Raw genomic sequence first — 17,570 nt, 5'->3', positions numbered from 1 at the left:
GTAGTATTTAATTATAAAAAATTGCAAGTAAAACTAATAATATGCAAATAATATCATGGATTTTTGTTATAAAATAATAAAATTATTAAATTGACATCTTAACTATAAGGACTAGTTTGGTTCATGGGAATAGAAAAGAAAAAAAGTGTGGTCAATAGGAAAACAATGAAAGACCTCTTGTTTTTTTTTTTGCTTTGGAAAGACCTCTTGTTTGGTTAGAGTTTTCAAAGGAGAGATGGAAAAGTAGCATTTCCTATAAAAATAAGATTTCATATTTTATATAAAAAAATTCATGAGAGACATGGAAAAGCTATTTTCCTAACGATTGAAAACTATTTTTTTTCTCTAAAACTACCTTGGGCTATCAAAATCTATAGATAAGGAATTTTTCTTTATTAAGAGTATAATATATATTTCATATAACTTTCTCAAAAAAATAGATGCTCAACCAAACATTAGCCACTCTAAAATATACTGTTTTTTCGTAGTCAACCAAACATGTCAAAATTATTTTTCTAAACATCATATTTTCGGCCTTTTTAAAAAAAATATTTTGATAAGAAAAAATTTTACCTGAGAACTAAATAAGTCCTAATAGATTCAGTTTCTAATATATTAATTATATACGTATAAAATAATAAATAATAAATTTAGCATTTTGGAGACCCATGATAAGAGATTACACGAACAAGGTAAATTGATACTGTTTCCAAGGGCGCTCAAGTAATCCAAGAATTCTCTTGGAGGGCATTTCAGTAAACTGGCCGTGGCATACGGGCAAAGCACCGTCGTCACCGGCTAAACCGGCTTGACCGGAGAGAGAAGCGAGAAGAAAAGCGAAGCCCTCCACCCTCCATCCCCGCTTCTCTCTCTTTCTCTCTCTACCTCGCTTCGTCAGGGAAAGCTGCATCTCCTCTAAACCCTAGATAGGAGTAGAGAAGAAACCCCCGATCTCTCCAATCCTATGCAGCTTTTAGATCTCAATCTCCTTTGGCCGCCGGAACTTCTCAGCATCAGTTAGGCTTCCCGCTCCCAATTCGTCCACCCGGAACTCGAAACAATTCCTTTTCGTTCGTCGCTCTTTTCGCTCTCAGATCCTTCGAGGGCTTCTTTGTTTGAGAGGAATTGTGTTTCAGATCTCGGGGATTCGTAGTTTTACTCGTCGAGTTGCATCAATCCATGATTCTTTTTTGAGTTTTCTTTTGTTTTCTCGATGATCTGCTCTGATTTCATGGATGCAGTTTGGTTTCTTGGTTATTAAGTCACGCTTTTCTTCTGAGTTTGGATCTTGACTGCGATTGGGATTGTTAAAGGAAATAGGGGGATCCTCAGGAGAAAATGGCAAATCGGATGAAAGAGGACGAGAAGAACGAGAAAATAATACGAGGGCTTCTGAAGCTCCCTGCGAATCGGAGATGCATCAATTGCAACAGTCTGGTAAGGTTTTTCTTTTCAATCTTCTTTAATGATCTGCGAATTGTAGTCATTTCTTTATTGACTCTACTCTTCCATCACACAAACATATCTGAAATCATGTGGAAGAATTAATCTTTAGTTTTGCATGCGCCCATGCTGATAAATTATGATGTTATATGTTGAAGATGATTGAGTTCTACTTTTGAAATACATGGTTTAGTGTGAAAAAGTCATGACCAGGAACCTAAAGTCAAGTTTCTTTTTCTTTTTCCAAATATTTCACGGTTATATCTTTCCATTTAGAACTATGTAAAGTTGTAGACAGTGTCTGGCTTTGGTTGGTCTGGTTTTTGCCTGACGACTGCATTGCTCCACTATATCAGCTCATATGTTTTGAAATGGTTCATTTTAGTGGGCATTAGTGTCATCAGTGGTGCATAGAACTAGCAGTATATTGGTGTCGCTGGAAGTGTATTGCACTGGATGTATATGGAGACCTCCATGATGTAGTGTTTCTAAATTACAACAATCTTTCCTGGAAGTAGTAGTTTTTTTATGTATATTTGCTGTGTAGCTCTTTGATGTACTGCTATAACCATCTCATCTGAAAGTAATGCTGACTGCTGAGATTCCAGGACCTCTCCTTTAAATTTGGTACCTTAACTTTGTTCTGTTTTTCTGTCTCATTTAACCATTCATCCATAAATATAGCCGATACATATGTTTCAGTTCTGGAATTCATATTGATGGCGCAGTGTGCTGCCTCACTACATAATCAAAATTTTTAGCTTTTTTAATCATAAGCTATATCTTGGTACGTAGGGATAAGGCTTTTGGTAAAATGACCATGATTAATGACTTGTATGTGAGCTAGTGCAAACATATGATTATAATTACGGAGAAGTATCGTCATGCCCGTTGACAAATGGGAAGGGAAAAAAGGATGTGGAAAGATACTAGAAAACTCTTGGTATGTAAACTATAATTTTGCAATATAAGACTTCAAATCATGTTATGTGGCAGTATAGTTGATGCAGGTAAGTGATCTAAGAAGATCATTAGGCTCGATGTGGACTATTTTGACTATTACAAGCAGGCTTTGTAAGGGTATGGGAGCAAGATATGCCGTATTGAAAGGAAAATTTTACATTGAACATTTCGAGTGCCATAACACACCTGTACAATGTCTAATTGAGTTTTATTTTTGATGATTTTGGGTAACATTTTGAGATCTATGATGCTGCCTTGACTCCCTAACTGGTCTTATGCATAGAGCAGCCGAGGGGGTAAAATCTCCTTGTTTGGACCCAAAAACGTGGTGGGCAAACTAAAAGTTTCCTTTTTGGGAAACACTTTGATGGGGCATAAGTCGACTCCAAGAAGAACTAGACGAAGCGGCCAAAGACATTGATGTAGAAGTTGAGAGCTAGTTCCAGGAGGATTTTCTTTAGCTTTTCATGTCTTTTTTGCTAGTTATGTCTATTTTAGAAAAATTATAACTTCTTCTAACTAGAAGAGGAATTTGATATGGATTTTGTATGGATGATTCTCACTAGCATAAACAGAGGCATTGCAAGCATGTTTATCATAGAATTAATGAAAGAAAAGGGGACTTTGAACCCTACTTTCATGAATTCTCTTGTTTGTTGTTATTCTTTTGAGAGGTATGGGTTGAAGAAATTCTCTTTTTTTTCTCTAATTGGATCAGTAAGGATGGAGTTCTCTCTTTTCTTACATGCATGTAGTAAAATATAAAATTAACTACAAATAGTAATAAAATAAAAGAATTGCTTAAGTGGAAGCAAGAAAGAGGGTAAAAGGGTTTAGAAGATATTCCCTATCGGTGTACAGGGGTTACCCTATACTCTGTCTTTTGCTGGATGCTCGGTCTCAACCTCTAGCTTCACAAATTTTGGTTACTGTGCATTAAAATCTTCACTAGAAGTTAATCAAAGTTGTCAGTCTCTCACCAAGCTCTTCATCTTGAAATTAACCATAGCCTTGAATCACAAGCCTCTGATGCGGTCTTAGACTGCACAAGAATATAAAGAGAATTTCTCAAATCTTATTACCTCAGCTCTGTACGCAAAAGAAAATAGGACACGGACATTATAGATAAAAGGCCCTTCAACTCTTAGGACTCTTGCCTAATTCATATATGACTCAGATATAATGAGGAAAAAACATTTTCTAAATCTAATAGGAACTCTTCCTCGACCTACAACCTTTTTCAACAGAGAAAAGTAAGAAAAACAGACCCAAAAAGCAGTCTAAATTTGAACTTCAGTCAAACTAGCAATGAATGGCAAAATCATAGTTTTTACGACTTTGTTAGTGACTTTCAACTGGACAGCGCTCCTGTAAAATGGACATGACTTTCTCATTCAACCTAAAGTTGTCTTGGTATTGAACATGACGGAAGTTGCTTGAATATTCTGATTCTAGGTAGGGTTTCTTTGGGCTACTGTACCTCTAAGGGTTAGCCTCGACTTTGATGTCTTGACAAAACTGAATTGTCCTCCAAGCACGGTGTCAAGTTACTTTGGGGTCTAGATAACATGAGAAAGTGACATGTGACCTCAGCCTATGTTTGTTCTCCTCGTAGAAGTTTATTTATATAATGCTGATGAGAGATCATCTTGACTTTTGCACTGATGAAAGGGCGATTACTTTGCAAATGAGATCCCAATTTTATAAATTACTGAGATTTACTGGCTTGCCCTTTTATGTTGTTTTTTCTGTTAAGCATGCTTATCATCTAACTTTATTGAAACTCCGTAATTATATACGGAGAAAGCATTCTTGATATGCAGATATGCACCTTACAAAAGATTATTTCCTAATATGCTTCTGTGAACAGGGACCGCAATATGTATGCACAAATTTCTGGACTTTCATTTGCACAAATTGTAGTGGCTTACAGTAAGTATTGATTGGCATCTCATTTTGGCTTTTCTTTTTTATTTGCCGTTAACATTTATTGTTTCTTGTCGTACATGTTCACAGTATATAATACATGATACATGATATATTTTATTGTGATGCTTGACATTCAATTGACTTAGATTCCTGATTCCCTTGGATGATGGACTTTTGAGTATGATATGATAGGAATGACTGGTAAAATTAAGTCATCTGTTTCTATGCTGACTTCACAATGCTCTTATATATATATATATATATATATATATATATATATATATATATATATTGAAGTCGAGAGTTCACCCACCGTGTGAAATCAATATCGATGGCCAAATTTACTCCACAAGAAGTTCGTGCCCTTCAAGAAGGAGGGAATGAGGTAATGTGCATTTGCACCATTATGTTCAACCTGTGCTTCTATATTAGTTAGTGATTTTCTTACTATCTTTTCCTTTTTTAATAAAAAACAGCGTGCTAAGGAAATCTATTTCAAAGAATGGGATCCACAGCGTCACTATGTTCCTGACAGCAGGTTTATTGCTGATCCAAGGTTTGCCATCTTGAAATCTGCATAATTGGTGAATCTGATCCTTTCTTTTGGTTTCAGCAATCTTGATAAGCTCAGAGATTTCATCAAGCATGTTTATGTGGATCGGAGGTATACTGGGGAAAGGAGCATTAACAGGCCTCCAAATGTGAAGGTGGTTTTTGAATACTTTGAATAAGATCTTAAATGTTTGCTTCTATATTATCGCTGGTAGTCATGGGAAGAATCCTTCTCAGGTGTCTTCTACAGTTTTGTATATGATGGTTACACCCATTGTTGAAACAAGATGGCATATGTATGATGCAGGGTGATAGGGAAGATACTTATGAGAACAGAAGGGAAGATTCCTATCGGGGTGTCTCAAGAAGTCCACCTTATGAGGATACTTATGAACGCCGTTATGGTGAACGGCCTGGTTCTAGAAGTCCTGGATATGATCAAGGTGATTACAAGAGAAGCCCTGCACCCCTCAAGGTGGTAGATGTGAAGCATCGAGATGATAAAACTGGGAATGGAAGCCAAAACCGGAATTTTGAAGATCGCTGGTCTGCAGATGGAAATCCAAGGCCAGAGGGGAGGTCGCCAAGCCATCAGAAAGATGTTAATGTACCTAGTCCTCCCATGGTTCGACCTGTCAGAGATATTCTAGGTGGTGATATTCCATCGATTCAGATTAATGAGCCACCTAAATTAAACACAATCCAGGCCGCTGTTAGTCCTGCACCAGCACAGGTAAAATTCCGGTGATTTAAGGAGGATTTATTACCCATGTATCTGCGCTGGTAGAAATCATTTCTGGATGATTTTTGCTCATTTCTTGCTTTTAATGAAAAGCTATGCCGAGCTAAAAGCAATTACTGTCATGAATAGCTGCAAACTTGTTTTCTAACATTCAAGGATTGCTACTTCACAAGCTGTATACTTGGTTTCATCCATGGTCTTATGCATGTACTTTGCATGTAATGGTAGCATTCCAAATTGATGTTTGGTTCATTTAATGAAATGAAAACATGATCTATCTATGGATATGTCAAGGACACTGAAGATGTATTAGGACAGATTTCTTATCAATCTACGTTGATTTGGGCAGCTTATGATGCTGGACTCTGTTTAGGACCATTATAGGTAAATATATGATATTTTAGACACATTGTCCTCTTAGATTTTATTGTCATTTCTGATAATTATTATTGAAGATACACATCCTACATCAAAACAACTCCAGACTGAAACTAGTTTCACAATAAAATTGTGATGGATGCATGCCTTTCAATAGAGACATTTTAGAAACTGGAATCCTATAAATGTTGACTGTTTTGGTACATATTACATGCTGCATGTATGATACTGTGCGTGCATGGGATTTTTCTCAAAAAAGAGTGCGGATAAAACAATATGAAGCTATATTAGGTTTGTATGTTAATACATAACTTTTCCCACCAAAAAAAATGGTAATGCATTTTTTGATTTTGTTTAACTGTGTTATGCTGATGAACCTGTGGATGGGATAGAATGCTATGTTAATTCAATGATTTTCTTTAACTTTGTTTTATCACCAAAGGCATGATATGAAAAGGTTGATCTGTTATAATTTGGCTTTGTAAATTTACTTTGTCATTGATAATAATCCTCAGTCAACAAAGTCCTGTTATTTTAATACCAATCTGGGTTCTTTTAGGTTTTCTCATGCTCTTTACCTATTCATTGCCACAAATTGAGGTCTTTGCCTAGCTGGGTCCTTGTCTGGTCTCTGTTGTAAGAGACCCACGCTATCTCATTCAGTCTTACATTGCACTGTTGCAATTCTTCAAAATACTTTTTCTCAAATTACGTGGTTTCAGGGCTAAGAATTTCTTTAAGACAAATTATAGAGGGCGGACATTGGTGCAATGGTAAGGTTGCTTCATTTGACCTGGGTGCCCATGGGGTTGAAACATAGAAATAGCCTCTCCATGCATAAAGGTAAGGCTGACCCCTGTGAGACCCTATTGTGGCGGGAGCCTTGTGCATGCCCATTTATAAATTATTGCTACATGACTCACCATGATACTATGAGAAATTGATTGTCCAATGCTAATTGCATGTCTCATGTTAAACAACGTAGGCGACCGATCCATAATTGTACCCTTCCTCAGCAGGTCTTACCAGGATGTTGAGAAAAATGGTTTGTAGTTGTATCATACTGCATAACTGTGGATTGATTTTCTTCGAGTTTGGGGGTGTGAGGACATTTGATTTTTTTTTTTTTTTTTTTGCCCCTTCTTAATTAATGTTCAAAAAACAAGTTCTCCATCTTTGGCTAATTTTTCACCTATTTTCGTCAACTGCTGGGAGAAACTGTGCTCTCTGGATGTTGAAGCTTGTGTTTTTTGTGTTACTTCTGGGTAGTCAATATATGAGAGACTTATTCTTTCTATGGTTTATCTCAGACGACTGCACCTACAAGCAGCAGGGGATCCAGTGTTGGAAATTCTGTGGAATTGAAGAGGGTGAACTCTGGTAGTTTGATTGATTTTAGCACAGATCCTGAACCTCCTCCTGCTGGAGCATCGCAACAATCTGCGCCTCAGGAAACTGCCTCTCCACCTGTTAATGGTGGAGGTTGGGCATCTTTTGATGTTGTTGCCCCTCAAAAGATACCTCAGGCAGCTTCAAGTGCAAGCCCTCTTGAATCTGTACTGGCTGAACTGTCAGCTCCTGTACCTGCACCTGTAGCCAACTTCTCAACCTCATCTGTTGCAGGAGTTGATTCCTTTCTTAAAACAAATAGTGGAGGGCAATGGCCAACTGCGAACCAACAACTTCTTTCGGTATACCCAGCTGCTGATGTTAAGTCTATTAATCCATCATATAATGCGCCTTCCATGGGAGCTCCGAACAACCAGGTAAGTTTCTATCTAAGCTATAAAAATTGTGATTATTATTAATATGATAATCTATTTAGTTGCTTTTCTGTGAATGGTCCTAGCAGTTTTGGGGTTCATCAAACTCACAAGGACCTATGGCTGCTCCAACTGGGCAATCTTCGCAGGCTGTAACGATACCACCTCATGAAACCAGTTCTGGAATTTCATTACAGCCTGCTTCCTTAGAGGCTAAACCTAGAGGGAGAAGAGAACTTCCAGAGGTAATCATTTTGATATAATTTCTTGTCCTTGCCTTCATGCTCTTAGCATTTCTTCTGGTATCAAATCATCTTCAGGATCTTTTTACCGCACATTACCCGCCTGCACCTGCACAAGTTCCAGGTTGGCAGACAGGTCCGCATCCTGGCATGGTGTATGTCATGCAGTATCCAAATGCAGCAGTATGCGCTTCAGCTCCTTGTCATCTGGGTTGATCAATAATTTCTGCTTCAAATGTGTCTAGTTTCTGATGGTGGCTTGTGTATGGTATTTTCTGCTGCAGACATTGCCAATGTATCATCATTCATCAAAATCTACAAATCCATTTGATCTCATCAATGAGCCAAAACTACCTCATGCTTCCACAGTATGTAAATTTCATTTTTCAATATATTTGTCATTACACAGTAGCATTATGGAGAAAATGTTCAATACATCATTTAAGTTTTCAGTCACTTTGTGGTGTTAGGTTCTATTTGAGCACCTGTTAGTGATGGCCTTATTGTCAGGAACTGGTCTTTGTTTAATATCAGAAGTTTGATTCTACTGGAAATCCTCAGGATGCCTTTCAGTGGAAATGGGTTTGTTCCACCGGACATTTTGATTTTTCAGGAATGAACTGAATTTTTTAAATGAAAACTCCTATTATCATTTTCAGTGGCCGATATTATCAGGATCACACTCTTGTTGACCTCCTATTCTTGATGCCATTAAATAGTTGACTTGTATTCTTGCAACATTATTCGGTCTTGTGACTATATCATCAGATATATCGATCAGGAAGTCATGACCTACCATGTTCCTTGGGCATAGCCAACATATTTGTGCTATAAATTCAAAATGCATGGTGGCGGACCAAATCTAAATAATGAAGACTCTTTAGTTTAATTTGTTATTTGGCTATTATTTTCTCGCTGGAGGTTTTGAAGCCTGCTTTGGCGAATTTTTCACAATGTTGAATTAGGGGTTGCTCTTTTTTCTGTGTAGTTCCCTTCTTTGACCTCCTTGCAAGGAGCATTACCAAACATGGCCATGAATAACACTTCGAACTTGTTGCGCACTTCCAGCTTGGGGTCCCCCTCCCCACAATGGGTGCCCCCACAACGACCATCTTACCCATCAGCTGTGACTCCAAGTAAGATTATATTGTTGCCTTCCAGTTTTCTTTGCTGATGCAAGTTACTTGAGTTGCCTAATACTCTCTTTTGTTGGTGCTGATGACTTGGTTTAACTGACAGGTTCCTACATGATGCAACACACTGTGAACAACATGCCCCATCAAGTACCTAATAATGCATTTCCTGTGGTGTAAGTCCTATGATGTGATCTGCTTTTTAATTTTTGAATTTCTCCGGTGATCAAATGGATCTGCCAAAAGGTCATCACAGGTTACCAAGTTAACCTTCATTCAGGTTGCAATGGTATAGTGATATATCTTGTCTTGATCAAAATCATGAAAATACGAAGTACTTCCACAATATATTTCTTCAAATAATATTCATTTTTGAAAACCTTCTTTTTTTAAAAAAAAATAAATCTGTTACAGTCAGTACCGAATCACATTTTTGCCTAGTATTATAATTGTCAAACATACATCCTATAGCTCCTTCTTGTGATTGATATTCAAAGTTTATCTGTTTCCTAACCAGCTCTTTAGATGCCAATAGTTGTGCCATTCTACGCAAAAATGCTGGAAGTAAATGTCAGATTTTGGGAATATGATCTTCTGCACGCTCTATCTCCAAACTTAAAATAAGCCTGACTCGAGGATTGCTAACATGCAGAAATTTAACTTAAGATTGTGTGAAATATATCTCCTTTTTTTTTCTGAGGAAACATGCTCATGTTTACACTGAATGTACATGTACATGATTGCAGGCCTCAAAGAATTGGAGGTTTGGGCACTGAGGGTGCTGCATTTGGCTTTTCAGGCATGGATCCACATTCAGCTGCTAGAAGCTACCAACCAGGCACTCCAAATTCCTTTGCTCCTGTTGGGGGAAATCCTTTTGGATAGTTGCAATAATTGATAGCTGTATTTGTTATTTATAAAAAGTGTCTTACCATACAATGCCTGTTAGTATTGAAAGTCTCAGCAGATTTTCTCGGGTTTGAATTTTTCAAAAGTAGCAGCTCCAGTAAGTAGCATATCTTCAGTCCGTTGCCTGTCTGGTGAGACCGTACAGAAAGTTATCATGTGAACTTAAGCATGGAGAGAGGCAAGAACACTGACTGAGGAAGTGTCATGCAATCACAGGGGTTTCAAGGCATGTTCGATACCTTCTAGTGTACTATAAAGTTTTAGTGAATGTCGCGACGCTTATGTGCATGTTTAAGGTTCCACCATGTCGTCTAGAAGTTTACTGTAATCTTTCGTTGTTTTGTCACTGGTGTCAGTTTTGGGGTGCATAATATTTTTGTTAGGGTTTTGCTGTTTAGTTTATTCATTGCCCATTATGTGGTTACTATTTTGGTTTGTGAATGAACTTTTGTAAAACTATGTCAGTTGACTGAAAATTCAATGAGAGAATGTGCTTGCTTGAATATTTGTACTAGTGGTCATTTCTATTTAGCGGAAGGCTGTTCTGTGGCAGGCAGGGATGTCCCTGGAGGGTTGCTGCGCTGCAACCGGATGTTGCCGAGCTCGACACCGATGGCTCAACTGGACGATGTCTGTCATTCCCCTTCAAGAGCGCCTGTCGAGGTGAAGGTATAACCTTTTGTTGTTAGCTGAGGCTGTGCATGGGGCATGTTTCTGTTTTGGAGGATGATTAATTTTGGGGATGGGCAGCTTAAGGATGATTAATATGGGGGATGGGTTTCTTAGGGATGATTAGTTTGGGAGGGCTCTGCTTGGCTGTGGCATATGCCTCAGACTGCAGCGTTCTGGCTCAGGATATGAAAGATTGGGGAAACTTCTGTTATGCATTCTCTTGTTATGCCTGAAAATTCTAGCCAATCACCAAAACTTCTCAAGATTGGGGAAACTTATTCAGATATTCTGGAGGGTCTGCTCGATGGTTTTGAGCTCACGGTAAACTTGAGATGGTCATTGGATGTCTATAAAGAGCAGTTCACATATTGCTCGAAACAGATGCAACTTGATGGGCAGATAAGAAGAGCGATTATCCTGTCTGATTTTGTGTAATTTATTCCTGATCTGATTGAAATTTAAGATAGGGTCTCGGACTCCTCACTAAGCTACAGGTGTAAATTATAAACACAATCCTCTTTGGCCTGGTTTTTGATGGATCCATGCCTACCGAAAGCATCAACATCCATTAGCATGCTAAATATAGTGCGGCCATAAAAAATATCATGTTGATCTAACTGCCACCAATGATTGTCAAAATACCTTGTCAAAACCAAGTACTTAAGCTTTAACACCTTTCTCCACTTTAGAAACAAAGTAGTCCTTTTCCCCCTTCTTCCTCTTTCCCTTCTTTCTAGTTGAAGTTACAACTGAAAGCACACCAGAAGCAACAAAATAAGCAAGAGAAATTCATTAAAATTTTTGAATAAAATGCTCGGTTTTTTTTTTTTTTTTTGGTGAACCAGCTTCTCACTACATACGACGATGAGAGAGCCTAAAACTATCGCAAAGTAAAACACGATCTAATGCCTGCGGCACATGATCAGAGGGACCCCAAAATGTAAAACCAGACTGGTGGGCTGCATAGGAGGCGACTCGGTCCGCAACCCTGTTCGCCTCCCGAAATACATGTGAAACCTGAAGTAAATCTAACTCCTCCCCTATGCTCCAGAAGTCCCGGAGTAATGGGTGCAAGTCTGACCTGGCCTATCGGTAGCGAATCCAGTCCACCACTGTGGTCGAGTCACCATCTAGAAGAATCCGTCGGGCACGTAGGTGTACTCTAGCATATATAAGATTCTCCCATGCCCCGTGCAACTCCGCCACATAGATGGATCCATCAAATGTGCGCCGGCCTCCGGCCATAATCAATCTGAAGTCGTGGTCTCTGATCACAAAGCTCACGCCACATCTGCTACCACACTCCGCTACGTTGCCATCGAAATTCACCTTGAGAGAAACAAGGGGTGGGAGCTCCTAGGATACTAATAGTATCATCGCATACCTATGCAGGGGAGGAGCCAAAGAGGAGCCTCAGATATCCCTGTCATCTCCAGATGAAAAGTCAGTTGCAGCACTCACTAGCTCGGTTGCATGTGCAAAAGCTCTACCAACCACCGATCTCGGATAAAATCCTCTGCCCTCAAATATCCTCGCGTTTTTGTCCAACTAGATGTGATATGCCACATAAGCCTATACTACTCCCCTATCTGCCATGTTAAATCTCCGAGCTGAGTTCCTCACCTGACTCAAAAAGGCCTCAGTAGAGATGAAAGACTGCCGGCGGGTTGCTACGGGGTTCCACACCTGATGCGCCCGCCGGCATATAAACAGAACGTGACTGGTGGACCGGTGGTCTCCTCCTCTTCTAGGCATTCCTCGCAGTCAGCTGGTATTGGGACCCCCCTCCTCGCCAAGATCCCTCTGGTAGGTAGAATGTCTTATGCCACTCGCCACAGAAACAGAGCAACACGTGGGTGTACACGTAACCGCCAAATCAAGCGACCCTTCAGCCGGCGTGCAGACCCTGTGTCCACTATCGCCTGGAAATCACTAATCGTAACTCTCGCCCTCCTAGTCGAGCTCCACACCCTCCTATCTGCCATCTTCTCAAGAGGTATAGGTGTGGTCAGTACCCTTTCGGCTAGGTCGTCGCTGAAAAGGAGGTGAATCCACTCAACATCCCATCTGGGTTCTCCGGAAATTAGAAAGTCGCTCACTCTGCTTCCGGCCGTCGCTTCCGGATCGAACATGGTGGGGAGCATGAGAGCATGATGGAGAACATATTTGAGAGTTATGACCAAGCTTCTTTGGGAACCATTACAATTTACAGCCGTACTCCTTATCATTTTTTTTGTTCTTTTAATGATTTGATCACGTCTTACAATTTCTAACGGTAGTTGCAGTGGCTCCTTATGACTTGAATGATTTTTTTTTCCTTTTTCTTTTATGGTTTTGATGGGATCTGAGAGGTTTTGAAAATCTCGCGCCCTGAGAAACGACCCCGACTACTTCTCTCTATCTCCCGACCATGCCCCATCACTAATTTCAGCGGCACACATCGCCACTGCACCCAAATCCCACCTCCAATCTTATGTTAAGGTCCATCTTCCATGCCTCCCTCGCAGGCTTCCTCACCACCCCATCTCTCCACCACCTGAAGCCCTCCCAAATTAACCGATGTGGGACCTTCTCTTCCTCCCATCTCAACAAACTAATCACTCACAATCACAGAGTCCCCCTTCGCAACAGCGGAACCATGAGCGATGTCTTAGAGATCTTAGGCCCCTTCGACCAAATCTTCCACGCTTCCGACGCCCAGGTATACACTAATTTGCTCAGAAAATGCATCAGATCTAAGGGTTTCCTTCTAGGAGGTTCAGTTCACGCTCATCTGATCAAATTGGGATTCGAATCAGATCTCCTGGTTTCGAACGTGTTGTTGGATATGTATTCAAAAACTGGGATGCTCGATAGCTGTGTCAAGCTGTTTGATGGAATGCCCGAGAGAGATCATATATCTTGGTGCACTTTGATTTCAGGCTATGCTGCCCACGGTTTCGATCTCGAGGCATGTGGGCTGTTCAGGAAAATGTACCAAAGCGGCTTAAAGCCCAACCACTTTTTGATATCGTCAGCATTAAAGGGGTGTTCGATGTCTGGGATTCTTGATTTGGGCATCTTGATTCATGGACTGGTGATTAAAAGTGGGTTGGGATTTGATAGATTTGTAGAGATTGGGCTTGTAAGTATGTATGCAAAATGTGGGAGTTTGGATGACGCCCTGAAGATGTTCTACGAAATTCCTGTGAAGAGCCCGGTCACTTGGAATGCTATGATTTCTGGCTATGTAATGAATGGCCTCTTCATAGAGGCTGCGGAGCTCTGCCGGGAGATGTGTCGAGTAGGGTTTCTTATGGATTTGGTGACTTTGAGAATAGTTGCCAGTGCTGCTTCAGTTTTGGAGACGTTTGATTTTTGTAAATGTCTTCATGTCTACTCTATTAAGAACGGATTGGATGCTGACAGCTACGTGGTTGCTGAGTTTGTCAGATTGCTAACCAAGCTCGGAGAAGTGGACTATATGGGCAAGCTCTTTAGTGCAGTTAAGAAACCTGATGCATCCTTATATTCGCTACTTATCTCAGGATATCAATTTCATGGTCACAGAGTAGAAGCTGTGAAGCTTGCTGAAGAACTTCTTGTTTTGGACAGGAGTCCAAAGCAGGGAGCTTTGGTTACCATTCTAAATTTGTGTCTTTGTCTGGTTGAAGGCAGGCAAATCCACAGTCATATCCTGAAAACTGGACAGTTCTCTTACCTTTCAGTTGGCAATGCTTTGATTTCCATGTACATTAGATTTGGAGAGATGGCCGATGGAAATTCAGTCTTTCATAGGATGCCAGAATGTGATGTAGTTTCATGGACGGCAGTTATGGCAGGTCTCATTCATAATCTTCAGTTTGAGGAAGCATTTGAGACTTTTCATGCTTTCATGAAAACTGGCATACAATTGGACCAGCATTCTGTAGTCACAGTAACAACTGCTTGCACAGGTCTTCTTGACATAGATAAGGGCAAGCAGATCCATGCTTTGGCTCTGAAACTTGGGTTTGAATCTTCTGATTTTATGAATGCATCTATGCTTCACATGTATGCAAAGTGTGGGTACATCGACAGTGCTTCTAGGCTGTTTTCTTACTCATCTCTTTCACAAAATCTGATCTTAACTAATATCATGCTTGCTGGGTATTGCTGGAATTCTCAACCGGTGAAAACTCTTGAACTTTTCACCAAGGAGTATCAATCTGGCTTGATCCCTGATGAATTCAGCTATTCTACTGTCCTTGGTGCTTGTGCCGATATACGATCAAAGGGGCTGGGTGAGCAGATTCATTGTCGTATTGTCAAGAGTGGTTTTGAGTTTTCGGATGTTATCGTTGGAAATGCAATCATAAACCTCTATGTCAGATGTGGATGCATATCCAGTGCATGTAAATGCTTTCACAGCATGAAAAGGTGGAATAGGGATTCATATGCAACGTTGATGTTGGGCTATATGCAGAATAGAGGAAGCAACGAAGCTCTTAGATTGTTCTATCAGATGCAACAAAGTGGCTTACGTGCTAACCCGGTTATCTTCGCTAGAATACTTAGAGGATGTGCTGATATGGCTGCAATTGATCTTGGGAAACAAATTCATGCTTCCATTATAAAGATGGGTTTAGTTTCAGATGTCTACATTGACAATGCTTTGGGAGGCATGTATATGAAGTCTAGAGATGCGGACAGAGAAAGGGAAACTCTTGACGAGATGTCAATAAGAGAAGATGAGATGTGCAATTCCATGATTGCTGGTTTTTCACAGGTTGGAGATAGAAGGGAGAATGTTAAAGCTATTACATTATTCAACTTGGATGGAGTAAAAGAAGATCACCATGGTTATGTGGATATCATGAACCTTTATACTAGTGCTGCTTCCCGGATGCTTCAAACATCCTTCCATTCTTGTGTGGTTCAAAATGATTGCAGGTTTGATGTGTCACTAAAGAACTCAATGGCTCTAGACAATTCATGGGATGGACTTAACAAGCAATTAGCAAGAGAAATGGTTGTGCGGAACTCTATCAACTCTGAGTCTGTCAAAAATGAAAGTCAATTTGTTGAGTTGTTGGAGTCAATGAAGGTGGAGGGAATAATTCCAGACCATGTAATTGTAATTATTTTCTTAGGTAACTGCAACTTGAATATATTGGATGAGAGAACCAGCTACTTCAAGTCTTTTAGAAGATCGTGGATTGGTGATCATGATGCAAATGCACTATGCTTTCCTGGCCGACAAGTGAGCCAGCTTGGGCAGCTGAAAGAAAACCATGCATGTGTGGCATAGGTTCCTGTGAGGCTGAACTGTCTTGGACATTTGCAAAGCCATGGGGATATCAAGTTTTGTGCAAAATAAGGCATGACATATGCATGATGAGGAGGGGGATTTACTTGGTCATTCTTTATCTTTTTCATATGTTCATGCTTTGTCAAGGAGATGATCTGATATGGAGATCTTCTTGAAGAATACGAGAGGTTATAAAAGAAAGGAGTTTATCTGTAGTTGGGTTTGGAGAAAAGATGCACTTTGCAGGAAAAATACAATGAGCTGGAACCCCTCCAAGTTTTTTTTTCAGAAGTTCTCACTTGCATTGTTTTTTCATCCAACTGGATTGGGAAAGCATTAGTTGCATTATATCATAAAAAAATTGTTGGAATTGGCATCTACGAGGGCCAGTTTGGTTGCTGGTAATTGAACTCTGGTAGATGGAGTTGTGTGGAGCTGGAAGAACAGCAACTCCAGTTACATCCAAGTGTCTCTGATAAATGCCACCGTCTGCTTTGAGCTGCCATCGCTCAGACTATAATTACACTACATGCTGATGTTACATTGTACAAAGCAACAGGAAAACCAGAAAACTGCCAATCAATGTTTCCGACTTGTAGGTCATTCAGTTACATGCAACCAAACACATGCTAATTTATGTCCTGATTATGTTCAAGCAGTAAATCAGGTCAGTAATGTTCCAGAATAGGATGGCTTAATTGAGTTGTTTTTGGGCTGTCATTCTACATAGAAAAATAACAAATCTTGTGCCTTTGTCAGTTGCAGGTCAAGTACAAGAAAGCATTTACCCTGAGACTAGGCCAAACATGGGCCATCAAAAATTTCTGAAGGTACAATCAAAAGATATCTATTTAATATCCGTAGTTCTTTATTTATATTTATTATGACCTTACAATAATTTCTTCTATGCTCTGTTAGAGGTCAAATTGATTTTAAAGGAATTTGCTGATATTTGCATAATTGATTAACAGGATGGACAAATGTTGTTTGTTTTGACACTTATGATAAGAAGAATCATATTGATGAGGAGGCACGTAAGATATTCTTTTCTTGGATTAATTCCTGCTCATAAGGAAATACAGTAGCTCAATGGCTATCATTTATTTATCCAAAATAAAGAGATTGTGTTTCAAAAGTCCAATAATCAACCAAAAAGCAGAACAGCATCAGAATCAAAAGTATGCAATGTTCTGCTATTTGATTTGCTCATGTACAAATAAAAGGAAAAAGAAAAAGGAATATATCGCTGTTTATATTTACTGTATGTCTTGTGGTATTTAATATGGACATGGACTTGTGTATAAATTTCATGCCAAGTGACAAAAAGTGGATTTTGATATTTATTCCTCTAGTACCAGAAAATGGGTATGTATGGCATGATGGAAGGTACACAAATAATAATGATGAGATTCCTTGGGCTCATTTTAAGATCTGTAAAGCCACAATAATCATGCCCAGATGCAATTGTGAACTGTAGGGGTTGGATATGCGTGTCTGCTTTTGAAAATATGCAGTGTTCAGGTTGAGTTATGTTCAAAATGGCTTGATGTATTTAGCTATTAACATGTCTTATGA

General features: G+C 39.5%; 2 protein-coding genes and 1 long non-coding RNA gene across 4 annotated transcripts; all 3 read left to right on the top strand.

The window, feature by feature from the left end:
- Positions 1-820: 820 nt before the first annotated feature.
- On the top strand, positions 821-10,559 carry LOC103717568 (probable ADP-ribosylation factor GTPase-activating protein AGD14). 2 transcript variants are annotated; one of them, XM_039122025.1, is made up of 13 exons: positions 821-1,437; positions 4,277-4,338; positions 4,633-4,720; positions 4,812-4,873; positions 4,949-5,042; positions 5,195-5,620; positions 7,318-7,773; positions 7,857-8,015; positions 8,091-8,195; positions 8,297-8,380; positions 9,001-9,148; positions 9,252-9,321; positions 9,892-10,559. In XM_039122025.1, the coding sequence occupies exons 1-13, from the start codon at positions 1,339-1,341 to the stop codon at positions 10,028-10,030; spliced, it is 1,992 nt and encodes a 663-aa protein (XP_038977953.1). In that variant the 5' UTR covers positions 821-1,338; the 3' UTR covers positions 10,031-10,559. The 2 variants fall into 2 exon arrangements, with proteins under 2 accessions (XP_038977953.1, XP_038977954.1); XM_039122026.1 differs by having other exon boundaries at positions 823-1,437; positions 7,860-8,015.
- Positions 10,560-12,367: 1,808 nt separating this feature from the next.
- On the top strand, positions 12,368-16,301 carry LOC120108422 (pentatricopeptide repeat-containing protein At2g13600-like). The gene is made up of 2 exons (XM_039122024.1): positions 12,368-13,427; positions 13,525-16,301. Exons 1-2 carry the CDS (start codon positions 13,286-13,288, stop codon positions 15,993-15,995), a joined length of 2,613 nt encoding a protein of 870 aa, XP_038977952.1. The 5' UTR covers positions 12,368-13,285; the 3' UTR covers positions 15,996-16,301.
- Positions 16,302-16,309: 8 nt separating this feature from the next.
- Positions 16,310-17,255, top strand: LOC120108423. The gene is made up of 3 exons (XR_005509787.1): positions 16,310-16,662; positions 16,755-16,825; positions 16,967-17,255. It is a non-coding gene; the product is annotated as an uncharacterized LOC120108423 (long non-coding RNA).
- Positions 17,256-17,570: the final 315 nt, after the last annotated feature.

Source organism: Phoenix dactylifera, unplaced genomic scaffold (assembly GCF_009389715.1).
Source record: "Phoenix dactylifera cultivar Barhee BC4 unplaced genomic scaffold, palm_55x_up_171113_PBpolish2nd_filt_p 001327F, whole genome shotgun sequence".
Lineage (NCBI taxonomy): Eukaryota > Viridiplantae > Streptophyta > Magnoliopsida > Arecales > Arecaceae > Phoenix > Phoenix dactylifera.
The sequence above is the reverse complement of the archived record's forward strand: the minus strand, read 5'-3'. Positions and strand labels throughout refer to the sequence as shown.